This window comes from Bos grunniens, chromosome 2 (assembly GCF_055505025.1).
Source record: "Bos grunniens cultivar Pamir isolate PY7600 chromosome 2, Bosgru_T2T1.0, whole genome shotgun sequence".
Lineage (NCBI taxonomy): Eukaryota > Metazoa > Chordata > Mammalia > Artiodactyla > Bovidae > Bos > Bos grunniens.
Window position 1 is genome coordinate 46,873,399 of NC_141166.1, and position 17,805 is coordinate 46,891,203.

At 37.9% G+C, this 17,805-nt stretch overlaps 1 protein-coding gene across 4 annotated transcripts in view; it reads left to right on the forward strand.

Annotated features, from left to right (window-relative positions):
• TRAK2 (trafficking kinesin protein 2) overlaps positions 1-17,805 on the forward strand; it is a 74,759-nt gene that overhangs the window by 44,924 nt on the left and 12,030 nt on the right. For all 4 annotated transcript variants that reach the window (XM_086345926.1, XM_086345919.1, XM_086345915.1 and 1 more), the window contains 8 exons: positions 1,361-1,477; positions 10,168-10,377; positions 11,024-11,102; positions 12,022-12,152; positions 12,585-12,659; positions 13,969-14,106; positions 16,189-16,268; positions 16,573-16,770. In XM_086345926.1, coding sequence (XP_086202052.1) covers positions 1,361-1,477; positions 10,168-10,377; positions 11,024-11,102; positions 12,022-12,152; positions 12,585-12,659; positions 13,969-14,106; positions 16,189-16,268; positions 16,573-16,770 — 1,028 coding nt within the window. The remainder of the gene's footprint in view (positions 1-1,360; positions 1,478-10,167; positions 10,378-11,023; positions 11,103-12,021; positions 12,153-12,584; positions 12,660-13,968; positions 14,107-16,188; positions 16,269-16,572; positions 16,771-17,805) is intronic.

The following is a 17,805-nucleotide window of genomic DNA, read 5'->3' on the forward strand; positions in this document are numbered from 1 at the left end:
ACAACTCAAACCAACTGGCATTCCAAAGTAGAATGGCTCCTGAAGTTTATTTTTATAAAGTTGCACAGTGCTTAATTTTTTATTGTTGTGTTATAATGATGCTGGCTGGCTTCACTGTCTTAGAAAAGCAATCTTTAAAAAAATATGTTTTTTTAAATAAATCCTTGCTGTCACTTACCCTGAAACAGAGCTCCCATTCAAGAAGCAGCTTGTTTGCAAATAAACACCAACAGTTTGGAGCACCTTCCCTTTTCTACTTTCTTTCAGGCTATTATCTGAGCTCACTTTGTCCATGACATTTTTAGTATATGTAGTGTATCTCTTCTGAGTGGTGGTCTTAGAGAGCTCTCCCTATGCTTCAAGTTCAGTTGATCTTATGGGAATTATCTTTCTCTTTGAAGTACCCTTCTCCTCACATGTCCCCATCACCCCTGGCAGCTCCCCAGAATGATTTTGTGTATGCCACTTAGCCTATATTGAAAATGAAATAAGTGGGCCTTGAAAATTTAGAGATAACCCATCTACCACTTTTCATGTTACTATGGAACAAAAAGAACCTTAATTTTATTTGCAGTGATTAATGTAAGCATAACCATATACCATAAGGCACTTAGATGTTTTACTATATTGATAGTTTTCCATCCTACAGAATACAATCCTCATCCCCACCATATAGAGGGAATCCCTATGCCCTTGCTAAGTTATTACCATCTACCCAGATACAGTGACTCTTGGCTTGGGCCTCCCTTCATCATTACCACTGATTTCTTCAGACTCCCTTCTTCTCTATACTCAAAGAAGAACCCTATAGCCTTGAAATGTCCAGTTTGTTATATCCCCTATTTTATTTCATATCATGGTTCTTAACACCAGTTGACAATAGGGTTCTTGATTGTGCTTTCTTCTGAGCCTATGGCTCTGAATGCATACAAGCTTTGCCTTGGTTTTCAACATGCCTACTGTATCATTACCATGCTCAAAGACAAATGCATTCAACAAATATTTATTGGGCTTTTACTGTGGGTCAGGCCCTGTCCTCATTTTTAAAGACTATATTAGTTTTCTAAGTTTCCAAAATCATAAGTTTAAAGATAGAGTTGCTGTATCCTAACTAATAGGATGATCAATAAATCTCACTTAATATAAGGAAATACTCTCTTGCATTTATAACTACGGTGGTCATCCATTTGACCACATATTTTAAACACCATTTGTGTGTTAGGCCCTGTATTCGTTTGTATATCTGGGCATTAAAATGGGCCTTGATGCTTTCTAGGACATTACTTTTAATGACTGCAGGATTTCTAAACTACTACTTAATTTTGTTTGTACTCAAGACATGTATTTGGTGTTTTAACAGAGGGATCGTGATCTGGAGCTAGCTGCTCGAATTGGACAAGCTCTCTTAAAGAGGAACCATGCATTGTCTGAGCAGAATGAAACCCTGGAGGAGCAACTGGGACAAGCCTTTGATCAAGTATGTCTTGGATCAAGTATTTGCAGCATGAAACAGTTAGATTTGGGAAATGGAGAATTTATTTTCCTGGTGTCCCTGAAATGATGACAATAGGTAGACAGATAATACCAGCACATGTTAACTGTTGGTATCCATTGAACTAACCAGTAGAGAAATGAAATGTTAATGTACAGAGGAGTACTCATGTGACTCTACCTTGGTCAATATAAAGTCTATATTGAGTACCTACCGTACTTGTGGCATCCTGTTTAGATTCTAATGGCTTCCCTGATAGCTCAGGTGGTAAAGAATCTGCCTGCAATGCAGGACACCCTGGTTCAATTCCTGGGTCAGGAAGACCCACTGGACAAGGGATAAGCTACCTATTCCAGTATTTTGGGGCTTCCTTTGTGGCTCAATGGTAAAGAATCCACCTGCAATGCAAGAGACCTGGGTTCAATCCCTGCGTTGAGAAGATCCCCTGTAGAAGGGAAAGGCTACCAACTCCAGTATTCTGCCCTGGAGAATTCCATGGACTGTATAGACCATTGGGTTGCAAATTCTAACACTTTATTCTTAGCCCTTTGTGTAGACTTTTTGTATTATCTTAGTATTTTAAAATATACCCCAAAGTAATAGATACCCAAAGAAAGTATCTTTTTTCAAAAACCCAAACAAGAAAAGGAAAAAATTTTTAACTTGTTATCTAGTTTCATTTATATTTTATATAAAGATATCGTGTTTAGTAACAGTCAAGCCTTTGAGTTTAAAGTACTAATTCCCTAGAATTAAAGTTGGTAAGTCATATAGAGTCACACAGCTTAGATGCGGTCCTAAGATGATGGAGGAATAGGACAGGGAGACCACTTTATGCCCCACAAATTCATCAAAAGAACATTTGAACGCTGAGTAAACTCCACAAAACAACTTCTGAATGCCGTCAGAGGACATCAGGCACCCAAAAAAGCAGCCCATTGTCTTCAAAAGGAGGTAGGAAAAAATATAAAAGATAAAAAGAGAGACAAAAGAGATTAGGGACGGAGATCCATCCCGGGAAGGGAGTCTTAAAAAAGAGAGAAGTTTCCAAACACCAGGAAACACTCTCACTGGCGAGTCTGTGGCGAGCCTTGGAACCTCAGAGGGCAACATAACCAGGAGGAAAAATAAATAAATAATTAAAACCCACAGATTCTGTGCCCAACGATAACTCCCCCAGCAGAGAAGCAGCACAGATGCCCACATCAGCCACTAGCAAGCGGTGGCTGGGCAGGGAGGTGTGGGCTGCATTGCTTAGAGTAAGGACCAGGCCTGAATGTCCTGAGGACAATCTGAGGGAACTAACTTGAGAGCAAACCAGACTGTGGGATAGGTACCCTGCGAAAAGCCCTAACCTAAGACACTAATAGGCCCACTCACAGAACAAAGAACTGACTAGAGCTACGCGAAAAGCCCTAACCTAAGACACTAGTAGGCCCACTCCCAGAACAAAGGACTGAGCAGAGCTAGCTGGCTGCAGACCGACTCATCCCCCACTAGAGACAAGCAGGCGAGGGCAGCCAGAGCCGGAAGGGGGCAATCGCGGCCCCAGAGAGGCACCCTTTACCAAACTGTAAGCAGGCTTCATTGCTAACCAAGACTTCTTGGGATTCTGGACGGTTGACATCCACCTGAGAAGGTGCACCAGTTGTACACCCAGAAAGCCGAGTGGGAGGGACGGGGGAGGCGATAAGTCACAGCGACCGTGCTCGCCAAACACCTGGTCACCTGAGCTGCTCGGACGTGGGAAGGGCACAAAACGCAGGCCCAACCGAGTCTGTGCATTTGAGGAGTACCCGAGTACCTGAACCTGAGCGGCTTAGACCTGGGAAGTGCATACAACCCAGGGCTGGCCGCAACAGTTTCCGGCAGAGCAACCTAGAGCCTAAGCAGTGTAGACAGGGAAAGCACACACGCCATGAGCGGGGGCAAACCCAGTGTGGCTGAGACACTGCAAGCACATGCCAGTGTTATTTGTTTTCAGTGTTCCTCCCTCCCCACAGCACGACTGAACAAGGGAGCCTAAAAAAGTGTCCACCACCGCCCCCTTGTGTCAGGGCGGAAATTAGACACTGAAGAGACCAGCAAACAGAAGAAGCTAAAACAGAGGGAACCGCCTTGGAAGTGACAGATGGAGAAGCCTTGAGGCTGCTGTAAGAATAAGAATGAAAACCAGAAGCAGGAGGCTTAAGTCCAAATCCTGAGAACACCAGAGAACTCCTGACTCCAGGGAACATTAATTGATAGGAGCTCATCAAACACCTCCACACCTACACTGAAACCAAGCACCACCCACGGGCCAACAAGTTCCAGAGCAAGACATACCACACAAATTCTCCAGCAACACGGTGACATAGCCCTGAGCTTCCATATACAGGCTGCCCAAAGTCACTCCAAACCCATTGACATCTCATAACTCATTACTGGACACTTCATTGCACTCCAAAGAGAAGAAATACAGCTCCACCCATCAGAACACCAACACAAGCTTTCCTAACCAGGAAATCTTAACAAGCCACCCGTCCAACCCCACCCACAGGGAGGAAACTCCACAATAAAGAGAACTCCACAAACTGCCAGAACACGGAAAGGCCACCCCAAACACAGCAATATAAATAAGATGAAGAGGCAGAGAAATACCCAGCAGGTAAAGGAATAGGTTAAATGCCCACCAAACCAAACAAAAGGAAGAGATAGGGAATCTACCTGATAAAGAATTTTGAATAATGATAGTGAAAATGATCGAAAATCTTGAAAACAAAATGGAGTTACAGTTAAATAGCCTGGAGACAAGGATTGAGAAGATGCAAGAAAGGTTTAACAAGGACCTAGAAGAAATAAAAAAGAGTCAATATATAATGAATAATGCAATAAATGAGTTCAAAAACACTCTGGAGGGAACCAACAGTAGAATAACAGAGGTAGAAGATACAATGGTAGAAATAAATGAAACAGAAAGGAAAAAAGAAAAACGAATTAAAAGAAATGAGGACAATCTCTGAGACCTCTGGGACAAGGTTAAATGCCCCAACATTTGAATTTTAGGAGTCCCAGAAGAAGACAAAAAAAAAGACCGTGAGAAAATACTTGAGGAAATAGTAGTTGAAAACTTCCCTAAAATGGGGAAGGAAATAATCGCCCAAGTCCAAGAAACCCAGAGAATCCAAAACAGGATAAACCCAAGGCAAAACACCCCAAGACACATATTAATCAAATTAACAAAAATCAGACACAAAGAACAAATATTAAAAGCAGCAAGGGAAAAACAACAAATAACACACAAAGGGATTCCCATAAGGATAACAGCTGATCTTTCAATAGAAACTCTTCAGGCCAGGAGGGAATGGCAGGACATACTTAAAGTGATGAAAGAAAATAACCTAGAGCCCAGATTACTGTACCCAGCAAGGATCTCATTCAAATATGAAGGAGAAATCAAAAGCTTTACAGACAAGCAAAAGCTCAGAGAATTCAGCACCACCAAACCAACTCTAAAGGATCTTCTTTAGACAGGAAACACAGAAAGGGTGTATAAAGTCAAACCCAAAGCAATAAAGTAAATGGCAATGGGATCATACTTATCAATAATTACCTTAAATGTAAATGGGTTGAATGCCCCAACCAAAAGACAAAGACTGGCTGAATGGATACAAAAACAAAACCCCTATGTATGTTGTCTAGAAAAGACCCACCTTGAAACAAGGGACACAAACAGACTGAAAGTGAAGGGCTGGAAAAAGATATTCCATGCAAATAGAGACCAAAAGAAAGCAGGAGTAGCAATATTCATATCAGATAAAATAGACTTTAAAACAAAGGCTGTGAAAAGAGACAAAGAAGGACACTACATAGTGATCAAAGGATCAATCCAAGAAGAAGATACAACAATTATAAATCTATATGCACCCAACATAGGAGCAGCGCAATATGTAAGACAAATGCTAACAAGTATGAAAGGGGAAGTTAACAATGACACAATAATAGTGGGAGACTTTAATACCCCACTCACAACTATGGATAGATCAACTAAACAGAAAATTAACAAGGAAACACAAACTTTAAAGGACGATAGACCAAGTAGACCTAATTGATATCTATAGGCATTTCACCCCAAAACAATGAATTTCACCTTTTTCTCAAGCTCACATGGAACCTTATCCAGGATAGATCACATTCTGGGCCATATATCTAGCCTTGGTAAATTCAAAAAAATTGAAATCATTCCAAGCATCTTTTCTGATCACAATGCAGTAAGATTAGATCTAAACTACAGGAGAAAAACTATTAAAAATTACAACATATGGAGGCTGAACAACATGCTGCTGAATAACCTACAAAACACAGTAGAAATCAAAAAAGAAATCAAAATATGCATAGAAATGAATGAAAATGAAAACACAACAACCCAAAACCTGTGGGACACTGTAAAAGCAGTGCTAAGGGGAAGGTTCATAGCAATACAGGCATACCTCAAGAAACAAGAAAAAAGTCAAATGAATAACCTAACTCTACACCTAAAGCAACTAGAAAAGGAAGAAATGAAGAACCCTAGGTTTAGTAGAAAGAAAGAAATCTTTAAAATTAGGACAGAAATAAATGCAAAAGAAACAAAAGAGACCATAGCAAAAGTCAACAAAGCCAAAAGCTGATTCTTTGAAAGGATAAATAAAATTGACAAACTATTAGCCAGACTCATCAAGAAACACAGGGAGAAAAATCAAATCAATAAAATTAGAAATGAAAATGGAGAGATCACAACAGACAACACAGAAATACAAAGGATCATAAAAGACTACAATCAGCGATTATATGCCAATAAAATGGACAACTTGGAAGAAATGGACAAATTCTTGGAAAAGTACAACTTTCCAAAACTGAACCAGGAAGAAAGAAAATCTTAACAGACCCATCTCAAGCATGGAAATTGAAACTGTAATCAGAACTCTTCCAGCAAACAAAAGCGCAGGACCAGACGGCTTCACAGCTGAATTCTACCAAAAATTTAGAGAAGAGCTAACACCTATTCTAATCAAGCTCTTCCAGAAAACTGCAGAGGAAGGTAAACTTCCAAACTCATTCTATGAGGCCACCATCACCCTAATACCAAAACCTGACAAACATGCCACAAAAAAAGAAAACTACAGGCCAATATCACTGATGAACATAGATGCAAAAATCCTTAACAAAATTCTAGCAATCAGAATCCAACAACACATTAAAAAGATCATACATCATGACCAAATGGGCTTTATCCCAGGGATGCAAGGATTCTTCAATATCTGCAAATCAATCAACGTAATACACCACATTAACAAATTGAAAAATAAAAGCCATATGATTATCTCAGTAGTGGCAGAGAAAGCCTTTGACAAAATTCAACACCCATTTATGATAAAAAAAAAAAAAAACCTCCAGAAAGCAGGAATAGAAGGAACATACTTCAACATAATAAAAGCTATATATGATAAACCCACAGCAAACATTATCCTCAGTGGTGAAAAACTGAAAACATTTCCCCTAAAGTCAGGAACAAGACAAGAGTGCCCTCTCTCACCACTACTATTCAACATAGTTTTGGAAGTTTTGACCACAGCAATCAGAGCAGAAAAAGAAATAAAAGGAATCCATGTTGGAAAAGAAGTAAAACTCTCAGTGTTTGCAGATGACATGATCCTCTACATAGAAAACCCTAAAGACTCCACCAGAAAATTACTAGAGCTAATCAATGAATATAGTAAAGTTGCAGGATATAAAATCAGCACACAGAAATCCCTTGCATTCCTATACACTAATAATGAGAAAATAGAAAGAGAAATTAAGGAAACAATTCCATTCACCATTGCAATGAAAAGAATAAAATACTTAGGAATATATCTACCTAAAGAAACAAAAGACCTATATATAGAAAACTATGAAACACTGGTGAAAGAAATCAAAGAGGACACTAATAGATGGAGAAATATACCATATTGATGGATTGGAAGAATCAATATAGTGAAAATGAATATACTACCCAAAGTGATCTATAGATTCAGTGCAATCCTTATCAAGCTAGCAACGGTATTTTTCACAGAGCTAGAACAGATAATTTCACAATTTGTATGGAAATACAAAAAACCTCAAATAGCCAAAGCAGTCCTGAGAAAGAAGAATGGAACTGGAGGAATCAACCTGCCTGACTTCAGGCTCTACTACAAAGCCACAGTCATCAAGACAGTATGGTACTGGCACAAAGACAGAAATATAGATCAATGCAACAAAATAGAAAGCCCAGAGATAAATCCACACACCTATGGACACCTTATCTTCCACAAAGGAGGCAAGAATATACAATGGAGAAAAGACAATCTCTTTAACAAGTGGTGCTGGGAAAACTGGTCAACCACTTGTAAAAGGATGAAACTAGAACACTTTCTAATACCATACACAAAAATAAACTCAAAATGGATTAAAGATCTAAATGTAAGACCAGAAACTATAAAACTCCTAGAGGAGAACATAAGCAAAACACTCTCTGACATACATCACAGCAGGATCCTCTATGACCCATCTCCCAGAATATTGGAAATAAAAGCAAAAATAAACAGTTCAGTTCAGTTCAGCCGCTCAGTCGTGTCTGGCTGTTTGTGACCCCATGAATCGCAGCACGCCAGGCCTCCCTGTCCATCACCAACTCCCGGAGTTCACCCAGACTCACGTCCATCGAGTCAGTGATGCCATCCAGCCATCTCATCCTCTGTCGTCCCCTTCTCTTCCTGCCCCCAATCCCTCCCAGCATCAGAGTCTTTTCCAATGAGTCAACTCTTCGCATGAGGTGGCCAAAGTACTGGAGTTTCCGCTTTAGCATCATTCCTTCCAAAGAAATCCCAGGGCTGATCTCCTTCAGAATGGACTGGTTGGATCTCCTTGCAGTCCAAGGGACTCTCAAGAGTCTTCTCCAACACCACAGTTCAAAGGCATCAATTCTTCGGTGCTCAGCCTTCTTCACAGTCCAACTCTCACATCCATACATGACCATAGGAAAAACCATTGCCTTGACTAGACGAACCCTTGTTGGCAAAGTAATGTCTCTGCTTTTGAATATGCTATCTAGGTTGGTCATAACTTTCCTTCCAAGGAGTAAGCATCTTTTAATTTCATGAAATAAACAAATGGGACCTAATTCAAATTAAAAGCTTCTGCACAACAAAGGAAACTATAAGCAAGGTGAAAAGACAGCCTTCAGAATGGGAGAAAATAATAGCAAATGATGCAACTGACAAAGAATTAATCTCAAAAATATAGAAGCAACTCCTGCAGCTCAATTGCAGAAAAATAAACGACCCAATCAAAAAATGGGCTGGAGAACTAAACAGACCTTTCTCCAAAGAAGACATACAGATGGCTAACAAACACTTGAAAGATGCTCAACATCACTCATTATCAGAGAAATGCAAATCAAAACCACAATGAGGTACCATTTCCCGCTAGTCAGAATGGCTGCGATCCAAAAGTCTATAAGCAATAAATGCTGGAGAGGGTGTGGAGAAAAGGGAACCCTCTTACACTGTTGGTGGGAATGCAAACTAGTACAGCCACTATGGAGAACAGTGTGGAGATTCCTTAAAAAACTGGAAATAGAACTGCCATACGACCCGGCAATCCCACTTCTGGGCATACACACTGAGAAAACCAGAATTGAAAGAGACACATGTACCCCACTGTTCATCGCAACACTATTTATAAAGCCAGGACATGGAAGCAACCTAAGTGTCCATCAGCAGACAAATGGATAAGAAAGCTGTGGTACATATACACAATGGAGTATTACTCAGCCATTAAAAAGAATACATTTGAATCAGTTCTAATGAGGTGATAAAACCGGAGCCTGTTATACAGAGTGAAGTAAGCCAGAAAGAAAAACACCAATACAGTATACTAATACATATATATGGAATTTAGAAAGATGGTAATGATAACCCTGTATGCAAGATAGCAAAAGAGACACAGATGTATAGAACAGTCTTTTGGACTCTGTGGGAGAGGTGGAGGGTGGGATGATTTGGGAGAATGGCATTGAAACATGTATATTATCATATGTGAAATGAATCACCAGTCCAGGTTGGATGCATGATACAGGATGCTCGGGGCTGGTACACGGTGATGACCGAGAGGGATGGGATGGGAGGGGGGTTCAGGATGGGGAACACATGTACCCCTGCAGTGGATTCATGTCAATGTATGGCAAAACCAATACAATATTTTAATAATAAAATAAATAAATAAAATGGAAATTATGGGGGAAAAAATACCTTTAGAATGAGAATTTGAAATAAGGCTCTATTCTGATATTTTGAAGTTTCTTCTGTTTTGTTTTGAACTGTGAATATGTCACCTTATGTGAAATTTCCTCCTATATTCCTATTATATTGAATATGGAAATTGGCTTTTCTTTTCACCTACTATAGAAAAAACTATATTCATTGAGTTAGTGCTCTGAAATTATAGCTCAGGAAATATATGAGGCTTTTGACTCTCTTTTTAGCTCTTATTACTTTAATCAATAGAACCTAGAAGCTGATTTTATGATTTTGTTTTATGGCGAGAAACAATTGCCCCATGAATTAGAAGGTATATTACTTGTAAATAATGTAAAATAAAGACTATCTTGTAAATCAAGCCCTTTTGATGTGCAGGTTAATCAACTGCAGCATGAGCTGTCCAAGAAAGATGAGTTGCTTCGAATTGTCTCCATTGCTTCTGAAGAGAGTGAAACTGATTCCAGCTGCTCTACACCTCTTCGCTTCAATGAGTCCTTTAGCTTATCTCAAGGTTTGCTGCAATTGGACATGCTGCAGGAAAAGCTCAAGGAACTGGAAGAAGAGAATATGCTTCTTCGATCCAAGGCACAGTCACATTATTTCTCACTCTCCTTTACCTTAAAGGCTATAAGGTTTAGGTCTAGGTAGTATTGGGGTGAAATATGGCATAACTAAGGACTTGCTATTGACCTTCCATTGGGGGTGGAGTGGGTGGCAGCTAAGGCACAGGTGACTGATTACCTTCCACTGTTACTTAGAGCCCACTGAAAAATGAATAGCAAGCTGACAGGTGAAAGAGGGGAAACCACAGCATACAATATATATGCTGTGGACTTTACACAAATAGCTAAATCATTACAACCAAGGTAAGAACTGTATTGGAAAATGTTTCATGAGCTTATATAATGGGGGAGGGTCAGAGAATGGATCAAAGCAGTGCTACTTAAACAAGTGACATTTTAGTTGAGGCTGACGATTAGCCTATCAGAGATATACGATGGAGAGCAGGGGCTGGGGGTGGTGTGCAAAGGCCCTGCAAGGAATAAGGGGGAGATATTTGTCGTGTCCTATTCCATAGTCTTTATTTTGTGATAGATAAAGCTTTATGAGTTTTTGTTTTCCTTTGCAAGTGATGAACTTTTATCTTAAATGAGTATTAAATGTTTTCTTTAGTTAATTCTAGAAAATCATTAGAAGATATTATCACATACTGATTTTTTTTCCCTTGAAGGCTTGTCACATAAAGACAGAAACTATTACCTATGAAGAGAAAGAACAGCAGCTTGTCAGTGATTGTGTTAAAGAACTTCGTAAGTATTAATGTGTTCTGTTTTATAGCCTCTGGGTAATTCTTTGGTAGTGTATCACTAACTCAGAAATTAGATCAATGATTTCAATAAAAACATGTCAAGAAACAGTTTAAATAGTTACTAAAAATCTTGGAATATAACATTGAGCCCACAACTCTAAATAAAGTTCCATTTGTATTTTTAAGAAATATCTTTGTCATCATTAAATAAAGACCTATATTTCTGCCTGTTACAGCATATTAAAATGAAAGGAACCAAAACTCTTATGTTGTTGGTGCAGAAATAGTCCTGTAGAGAATATGATTGCCAAAGTCAGGAAACTGATTAGTAGCAAAACTAGAGCTTAAATGATGGTGTAAAATATAACATTCAGTGAGTATCTGTGTTTCTATAAAGGAATATATTTTGCTTTCATGTATTATTACCTAAATTAAAAAAAAAATAAATCAGTTGGGAAAAGATCAGCTTTACTAGAGAAAAAGTTTGAATCTCTCTGTAAGTGTATAGCCTTTGTTATATTTGTTGAGTTTGATTCTCATTTCTTTTGGGACCTTATTTATATCCCTGATGATTACTCAAAAACATAGTGTCTCAGCACTTGCAAACATATATAATTCACCTATCTTTTTTCAGCTTTATCCTTCATAAAGAAAAAGACAGAGGCAAAATCTTTAGCTTGTTTGCCTTTATAAGTTATCTCTTTTTGGCTTCAGTGCCTCTTATTAAATTCCCAGCATTTGTCTATTTCAGAAGAACCTTCAGTTTTCTCTGTTGGGTTATTCAGGTTTATTACTTTAAATTTATGTTAAAGAAAAATCAATTCATGATAGCCCAGTGCTTGTTACAAAACAGAATTTGGCCCACAGGCCATAGTTTAATGTCCTATATTTATATTAATTAAAAGATTTTTGTTTTCCAGGTGAAACCAATGCTCAGATGTCCAGAATGACTGAAGAATTGTCTGGGAAGAGTGATGAACTGATTCGATACCAAGAAGAGATTTCCTCTCTCTTGTCTCAGATTGTAGATCTTCAGCACAAACTTAAAGAAGTAGGTTCATTCATTCAACAGATGTTTGTTAAGCACTGACCTAATACTTATGCACTCTGTTAAGTGCTAAGCAAAATAAACATAGTCCCTGCCCTTTTACAGTGCTGTAGTCTTTCTGACTCCTGTTTTAGTCTTCTGTCATAAAATATCGTGAATAACTACTTTCAGATCATTATTTCTTTCCATTAAATGGAATTCTCTTTTCCTCAGAAAGTTGTGGTATGAACTATTGACTCATGCTCTTTGTCCTTTAAACACCTTGATGGATTTTGTGTTCTGCCCATTTTATTGCTATTGTTTGGCTTTTGAAAAATTAGCTTTTGCTATTCCTTTGGACTCTCCCCTGGAAAACATTCTCCAGATGTCTTAAAAAGAGAGTAACCTCTATTTTACGTGAGAAGGTTTCATATGTCTCTTTTAATATGTTGTTAGCATGTGATTGAGAAGGAAGAACTGAGACTTCACCTCCAAGCTTCCAAAGATGCCCAAAGACAATTGACGATGGAGGTAATGAGATCTTCCTTTATCTTGTGTAATATGGGAGAGAGGGATTAATAGTTTCTTTCTTCTTTGTGAATAAGAATGATTAAAGATGATTACCAGGTTTGAAATAACCACAGAAGATTAAAATGAAATTATGAGATCTACAAAATAAAGCTTTTTAAAAATTCTGTCTCTAAAACTAATCATAACATGACAACATCCTTCTTAGCAGGGAAACCTTGAGATTATAAGATTTTTTAGGAATGTATGATCCCTTTCAGGTCTCTGTCAACTAACCTAACAGTTTTTAAAATAAGGCAATCTCCATTTTTAATAAGCACCTCTAGCCCTAGTGATGCTGATCATCTAGTCCACATAATACATACACTTGAAGAACCTTTTGAAGTTAGAATGTACTCTGAAAATTATGTACTGTTTTAACACACTTATGTATTCTAACTATAAAAGAAAGTTTCTGAAACAAGGGAGAAGAAACTACCTGTTTTATGTCGATTGAGTACCCTGATATCTTTTTTTTTTTTTTTTTTTAAGATTTTATTTATTTATTTATTTTGGCTGTGGTGAGTCTTCATTGCTGTTTACGGGCTTTTCTCTAGCTGCAGCGAGCAGGACCTACTTTCTTTTTTTTTTTTTTTTTTTACCATTTTATTTTATTTTATTTTTCCAATTGCTGTTGCATGCTTCTCATTGTGGTTGGCTTCTCTTGTTATGGAGCATGGGCTTCAGTAGTTGCAGCTCATGGGCTCTAGAGCTTGGGCTCAGTAGTTGTGGCACATGGGCTTAGTTGCTCCATGGCATGGGGGATCTTTTTGGACCAGGGATTGAACCCACTGTCCCCAGCACTGGCAGGTGAATTCTTAACTGCTCGACCACCACAGAAACCTGCACCCTGACATCTTATAGACGTGATAGACTTGATCTTGTCATTTGCAAGCTTCAGAGAGATGTTTAAAAATATACATATCTAATACTGTGCTAAACTAACTTGACCATAGCTATTATACTTCCTCTATAAGTTTTTTTTTTTATATAAGAAGCATTAAATACTGAATTGACAGCTATGGTTGTCTCAGTTACTTTTCACATTTTTAGGAAATCATGTTTGTATATAATTCTGGCCAAGACACCTCTAAATCTGGCAGCTGGAAATATATATACTTTCCTTGCTTAGGTTGTTTCAGAGTCTTTGTAGAAAATTTAAATTCATAAAGTTAGTCCTCTGGATAAAATTTAAACTTATCTCAATTTTTTTTTTTTCCTGTTGTCACTTTGTAGTATAATAAGGTACACTAATCGCCCTCCAATCTTTCAGCTTCATGAGTTACAAGACAGGAATATGGAGTGTCTTGGAATGCTACATGAATCTCAAGAAGAAATAAAGGAACTTCGCAGTAGATCTAGCCCTGCAGCTCATCTCTACTTCTCTCAGCCATATGGAGTTTTCTCTGGGGTAAGGAACTGATAAAAATATTATGTATTTAAGGAAACTTGCTTAAGATTTGATGGTCCTTGAGAGTAACAGGGTTGTTAGTAACCCTATTACCCCTTAATACTTCAGTGTGTATGTATTAAAAAAAAAAAAGGATCCTCTCAAGGACATTCTCCTACCTAACCACATACAACCATCAACTCCAGGATATTGACATTGATACAATACTATCACTGTCTCATCCACAGAGCCCATTTAAATTTCGCCAATTGTCCCAACAATGACCTTTGAAGGGTACATTGCATTGGGTTGTTACAGTCTGGAACAGTTCTTCTGTCTTTGTTTTGTCATTTATGACCTTTGTAGAATGTCTTCAGTTTTGATTTGTCTGTTGTTTCCCCACAATTAGATTTAGGTAATGCAATGGCACCCCACTCCAGTACTCTTGCCTGGAGAATCCCATGGATGGAGGAGCCTGGTAGGCTGCAGTCCATGGGGTCGATAAGAGTTGGACATGACTGAGCGACTTCACGTTTACTTTTCACTTTCATGCATTGGAGAAGGAAATAGCACCCCACTCCAGTGTTCCTGCCTGGAGAATCCCAGGGATGGGGGAGCCTGGTGGGCTGCTGTCTATGGGGTCGCACAGAGTCGGACACGACTGAAGCAACTTAGCAGCAGCAGCAATGCATTTTCAGCAGAAATAATGCCATATTCTCCTCAGTGCATTGTATTGGGAGGCACACATTGTCTTTTTGTCCCATTACTGATGATGTTAATTAACTTTGATCCCTTGGTTAAGGTAATATCTGCCAGTTTTTTTTCACTGTAAGGTTAGTCATTGTTAATTAATTACTAGTTAATTGAATTAACATTACTAATTAACTTTTCAGTGATGAAAATTGTCAGATACTACTTTAACCAAGTGATCAAAATAACTATTTTGGGGTGATACTTTGATACTGTTTAAATATTATGTTTCCCATCAAGCTTTACCCACTAGTTTTAGCACCCATTAATTGGGATGTATCTGACTCAGTTATTACTATGATGGTTGCCAAATGGTGACTTTTTAATTCCATCATTTTTTTTCAGCTTTTTAAAATTGGCATTCTTTTGTCAGAACTTTTCTGTCTCATTTATTTATTCATTGGTTCATTTAGGTTATGCAGTATAGACCCATGAATTCCTATTTTAATCAGTGGATTATAAGCCATCATTACTCTTTTTTATTTTGATACTTAAATTGTCCCAGATGTGGTCAGTAGGATCTCCTTCAGGCTCTTCTTGCCCTTTCCCTGGCCCGGCCTTCAGATCAGCCATTCTCCAAGGAGCTCTGGTTATTTTTAGTGAGGAATGATACTTAGAATCCAAAATCTGGGTGCTAGGTATGCCTTGCCACTAGAGTTATTATTGCTTTCAGTCCCTCTCAACAGATAGAGCTAGGAAATATATGTATGTTCATATGCACTCATATAAACACATGTATATCTATCTTTCTATTCATATCTTATGTTTCTATGCATATTTAACATCATGAGTTCACACCAGTACCTCCAATTCTAGTCATTGTCAGCCCCATTGAGTCTACCATCCATGCTAATTGAATCTTCACCTTTGATCAGGGGAAGGAGAGGATTGCTGATTTTTATTTTAAACAATTTTTTATATTGTAAAAGCTTTACATGTTCATTATAGAAAAGTTAGAAACTAGAGAGGACCAAAAAGAAATGGTTAAATACTATCAAATCCTGACCTCCACAGAATCACTATTAACCTCTTGGTTTATAGCCTTTCAAACCTTTTATTTTTGTGTATCTGTATATGTAATACATTTATATATCATAATTGGCTTTTCCCATTGCTTCCTGTAAAAATATATATGATGAAAAAGTAGTCGTTTCTTGTATAAAAGCTACATTTCCAGAATGTCTCTTTTCTTCCCCTGCATTTTAGCTTATGACTGTTTTCTTGTGTTTTCTTTTACTGTAACACTGAAAGTATTGGATTCTGGGAATTCTATTAGATAATTGAAAGGTCATTTATTTCTCATAACAGGCTTCTTAGTTAATCACTGTTAGTACCCTCAAACTCTTTTCTTAGGAATCTCTGGCAGCGGAGATTGAGGGGACCATGCGTAAGAAGTTGAGTTTGGATGAGGAATCTTCTCTCTTTAAACAAAAGTAAGTACAGGTCGTATGTGTTGTTACTAGACCATCGGGATGGAAATTGAAAAGCAGCTACAATCCAAAGTGACCAGTATTATGAGATTCAGTAGTATATCTTCTTACTATTCAGTTCTTTCCTGATAGTGCTCCCATCTGTGAGAGCATTCTCTTGTCCTGAAATTTATTTTCTAATAATTTCTCCCAAACTTCAGAGGCTCTTCAGGGTGGCTTTGTTTTTAATGAGCTGCGTTTACATGCATCTTTTCTAGAGTACTCCAATGGTAGGCAGTGGCAATAATAAACACTTCTTTTTTGACAGAGCCCAACAGAAACGGGTATTTGACACTGTCAAGGCTGCCAATGACACCCGGGGTCGCTCTGTCCCATTCCCAATTCTACTGCCCATCCCAGGCTCCAACCGCTCGAGTGTCATCATGACAGCAAAACCATTTGAATCTGGCTTAGAACCAACAGAGGGCAAAACAACCCAGAAGAGTAACTTGGAGGAAGATCCAGGGTAAGAAACATGGATTCACACACAAATTTCAGCATTGTTCTGTGCTGTCTGAAGACAACACTGAAAGGAACTATCAGTTCGCATTCAGTAGTGATGCCTTGTATCATTATTCGTTAGACGGATCACTGGAGTGAAAGGTTTAATTAATTATATTCAAAATGGAGTTTGCATTGAACTATAAAATTCTTTACTTCTTTCTTCTCTGGTTTGGCAAAATTTGAGTCTCTGTCTTTGTGTTCAGAATCAAATTTGTTTGAATCTGTTTGGTCATTGGCAGTTATGCATAGCATTAGATGATAGTTTCTCATAACCCGTGCTCATAATTTCAGCTTTGGTGCCTTTACGATAAACAATAATCTTGAATACCTATTAAGGAAAACTAGATTGCTCTTAATTTCCTATTTGTTTAAATTGAGATTTCTGTTTCTGTTTTTTTATTAATTCAGTTCATTGAATTTTGTTTAACTAGAAATTAAAGAGAATTACTGGAAAGTCAACTGAAAGTTTTTGAAAATTAGATGTTTGGCACCTGAGAGAAGTCATTCCTAATGCAGAAATCCATTACCCTGGGTTTTTTATTGTATTGTCTGGTCTTAGGGGTAGATTCTGCACCCATGGTAGCCTTATGTGTTGATACTACCTCATTGTACACAGTTACCTTAGGAAAAGATCTAACAAGAACATCTATGTGAATTCACACGTGGAATGCCTAAAACTTGGCTTACTACTCTTTCTTTTGGTATCAGTTGTAAGATATCTCCGATTTTTTTAATCTTGAGAAGTGAAAAACTGTGTTGCAGAGCTATGAAAATACAGTATTTATGAATCTTGTTTTCTTTTAAATGTCTGCAGTATTCATAGTGGATTTTATGGCCTAAAGTAAATTTTTTCACATTTTAATATTTTTGAAATTGTTTATCTTTTGCCGCTAATGATGTGTTGTAGTATAATGAGTAGCATTTTTAATTTCTTAGTAATACATAAAATAATGATACCTCTTGCCCTCAATGGTATTATAGATTCAGTGAAACAAGA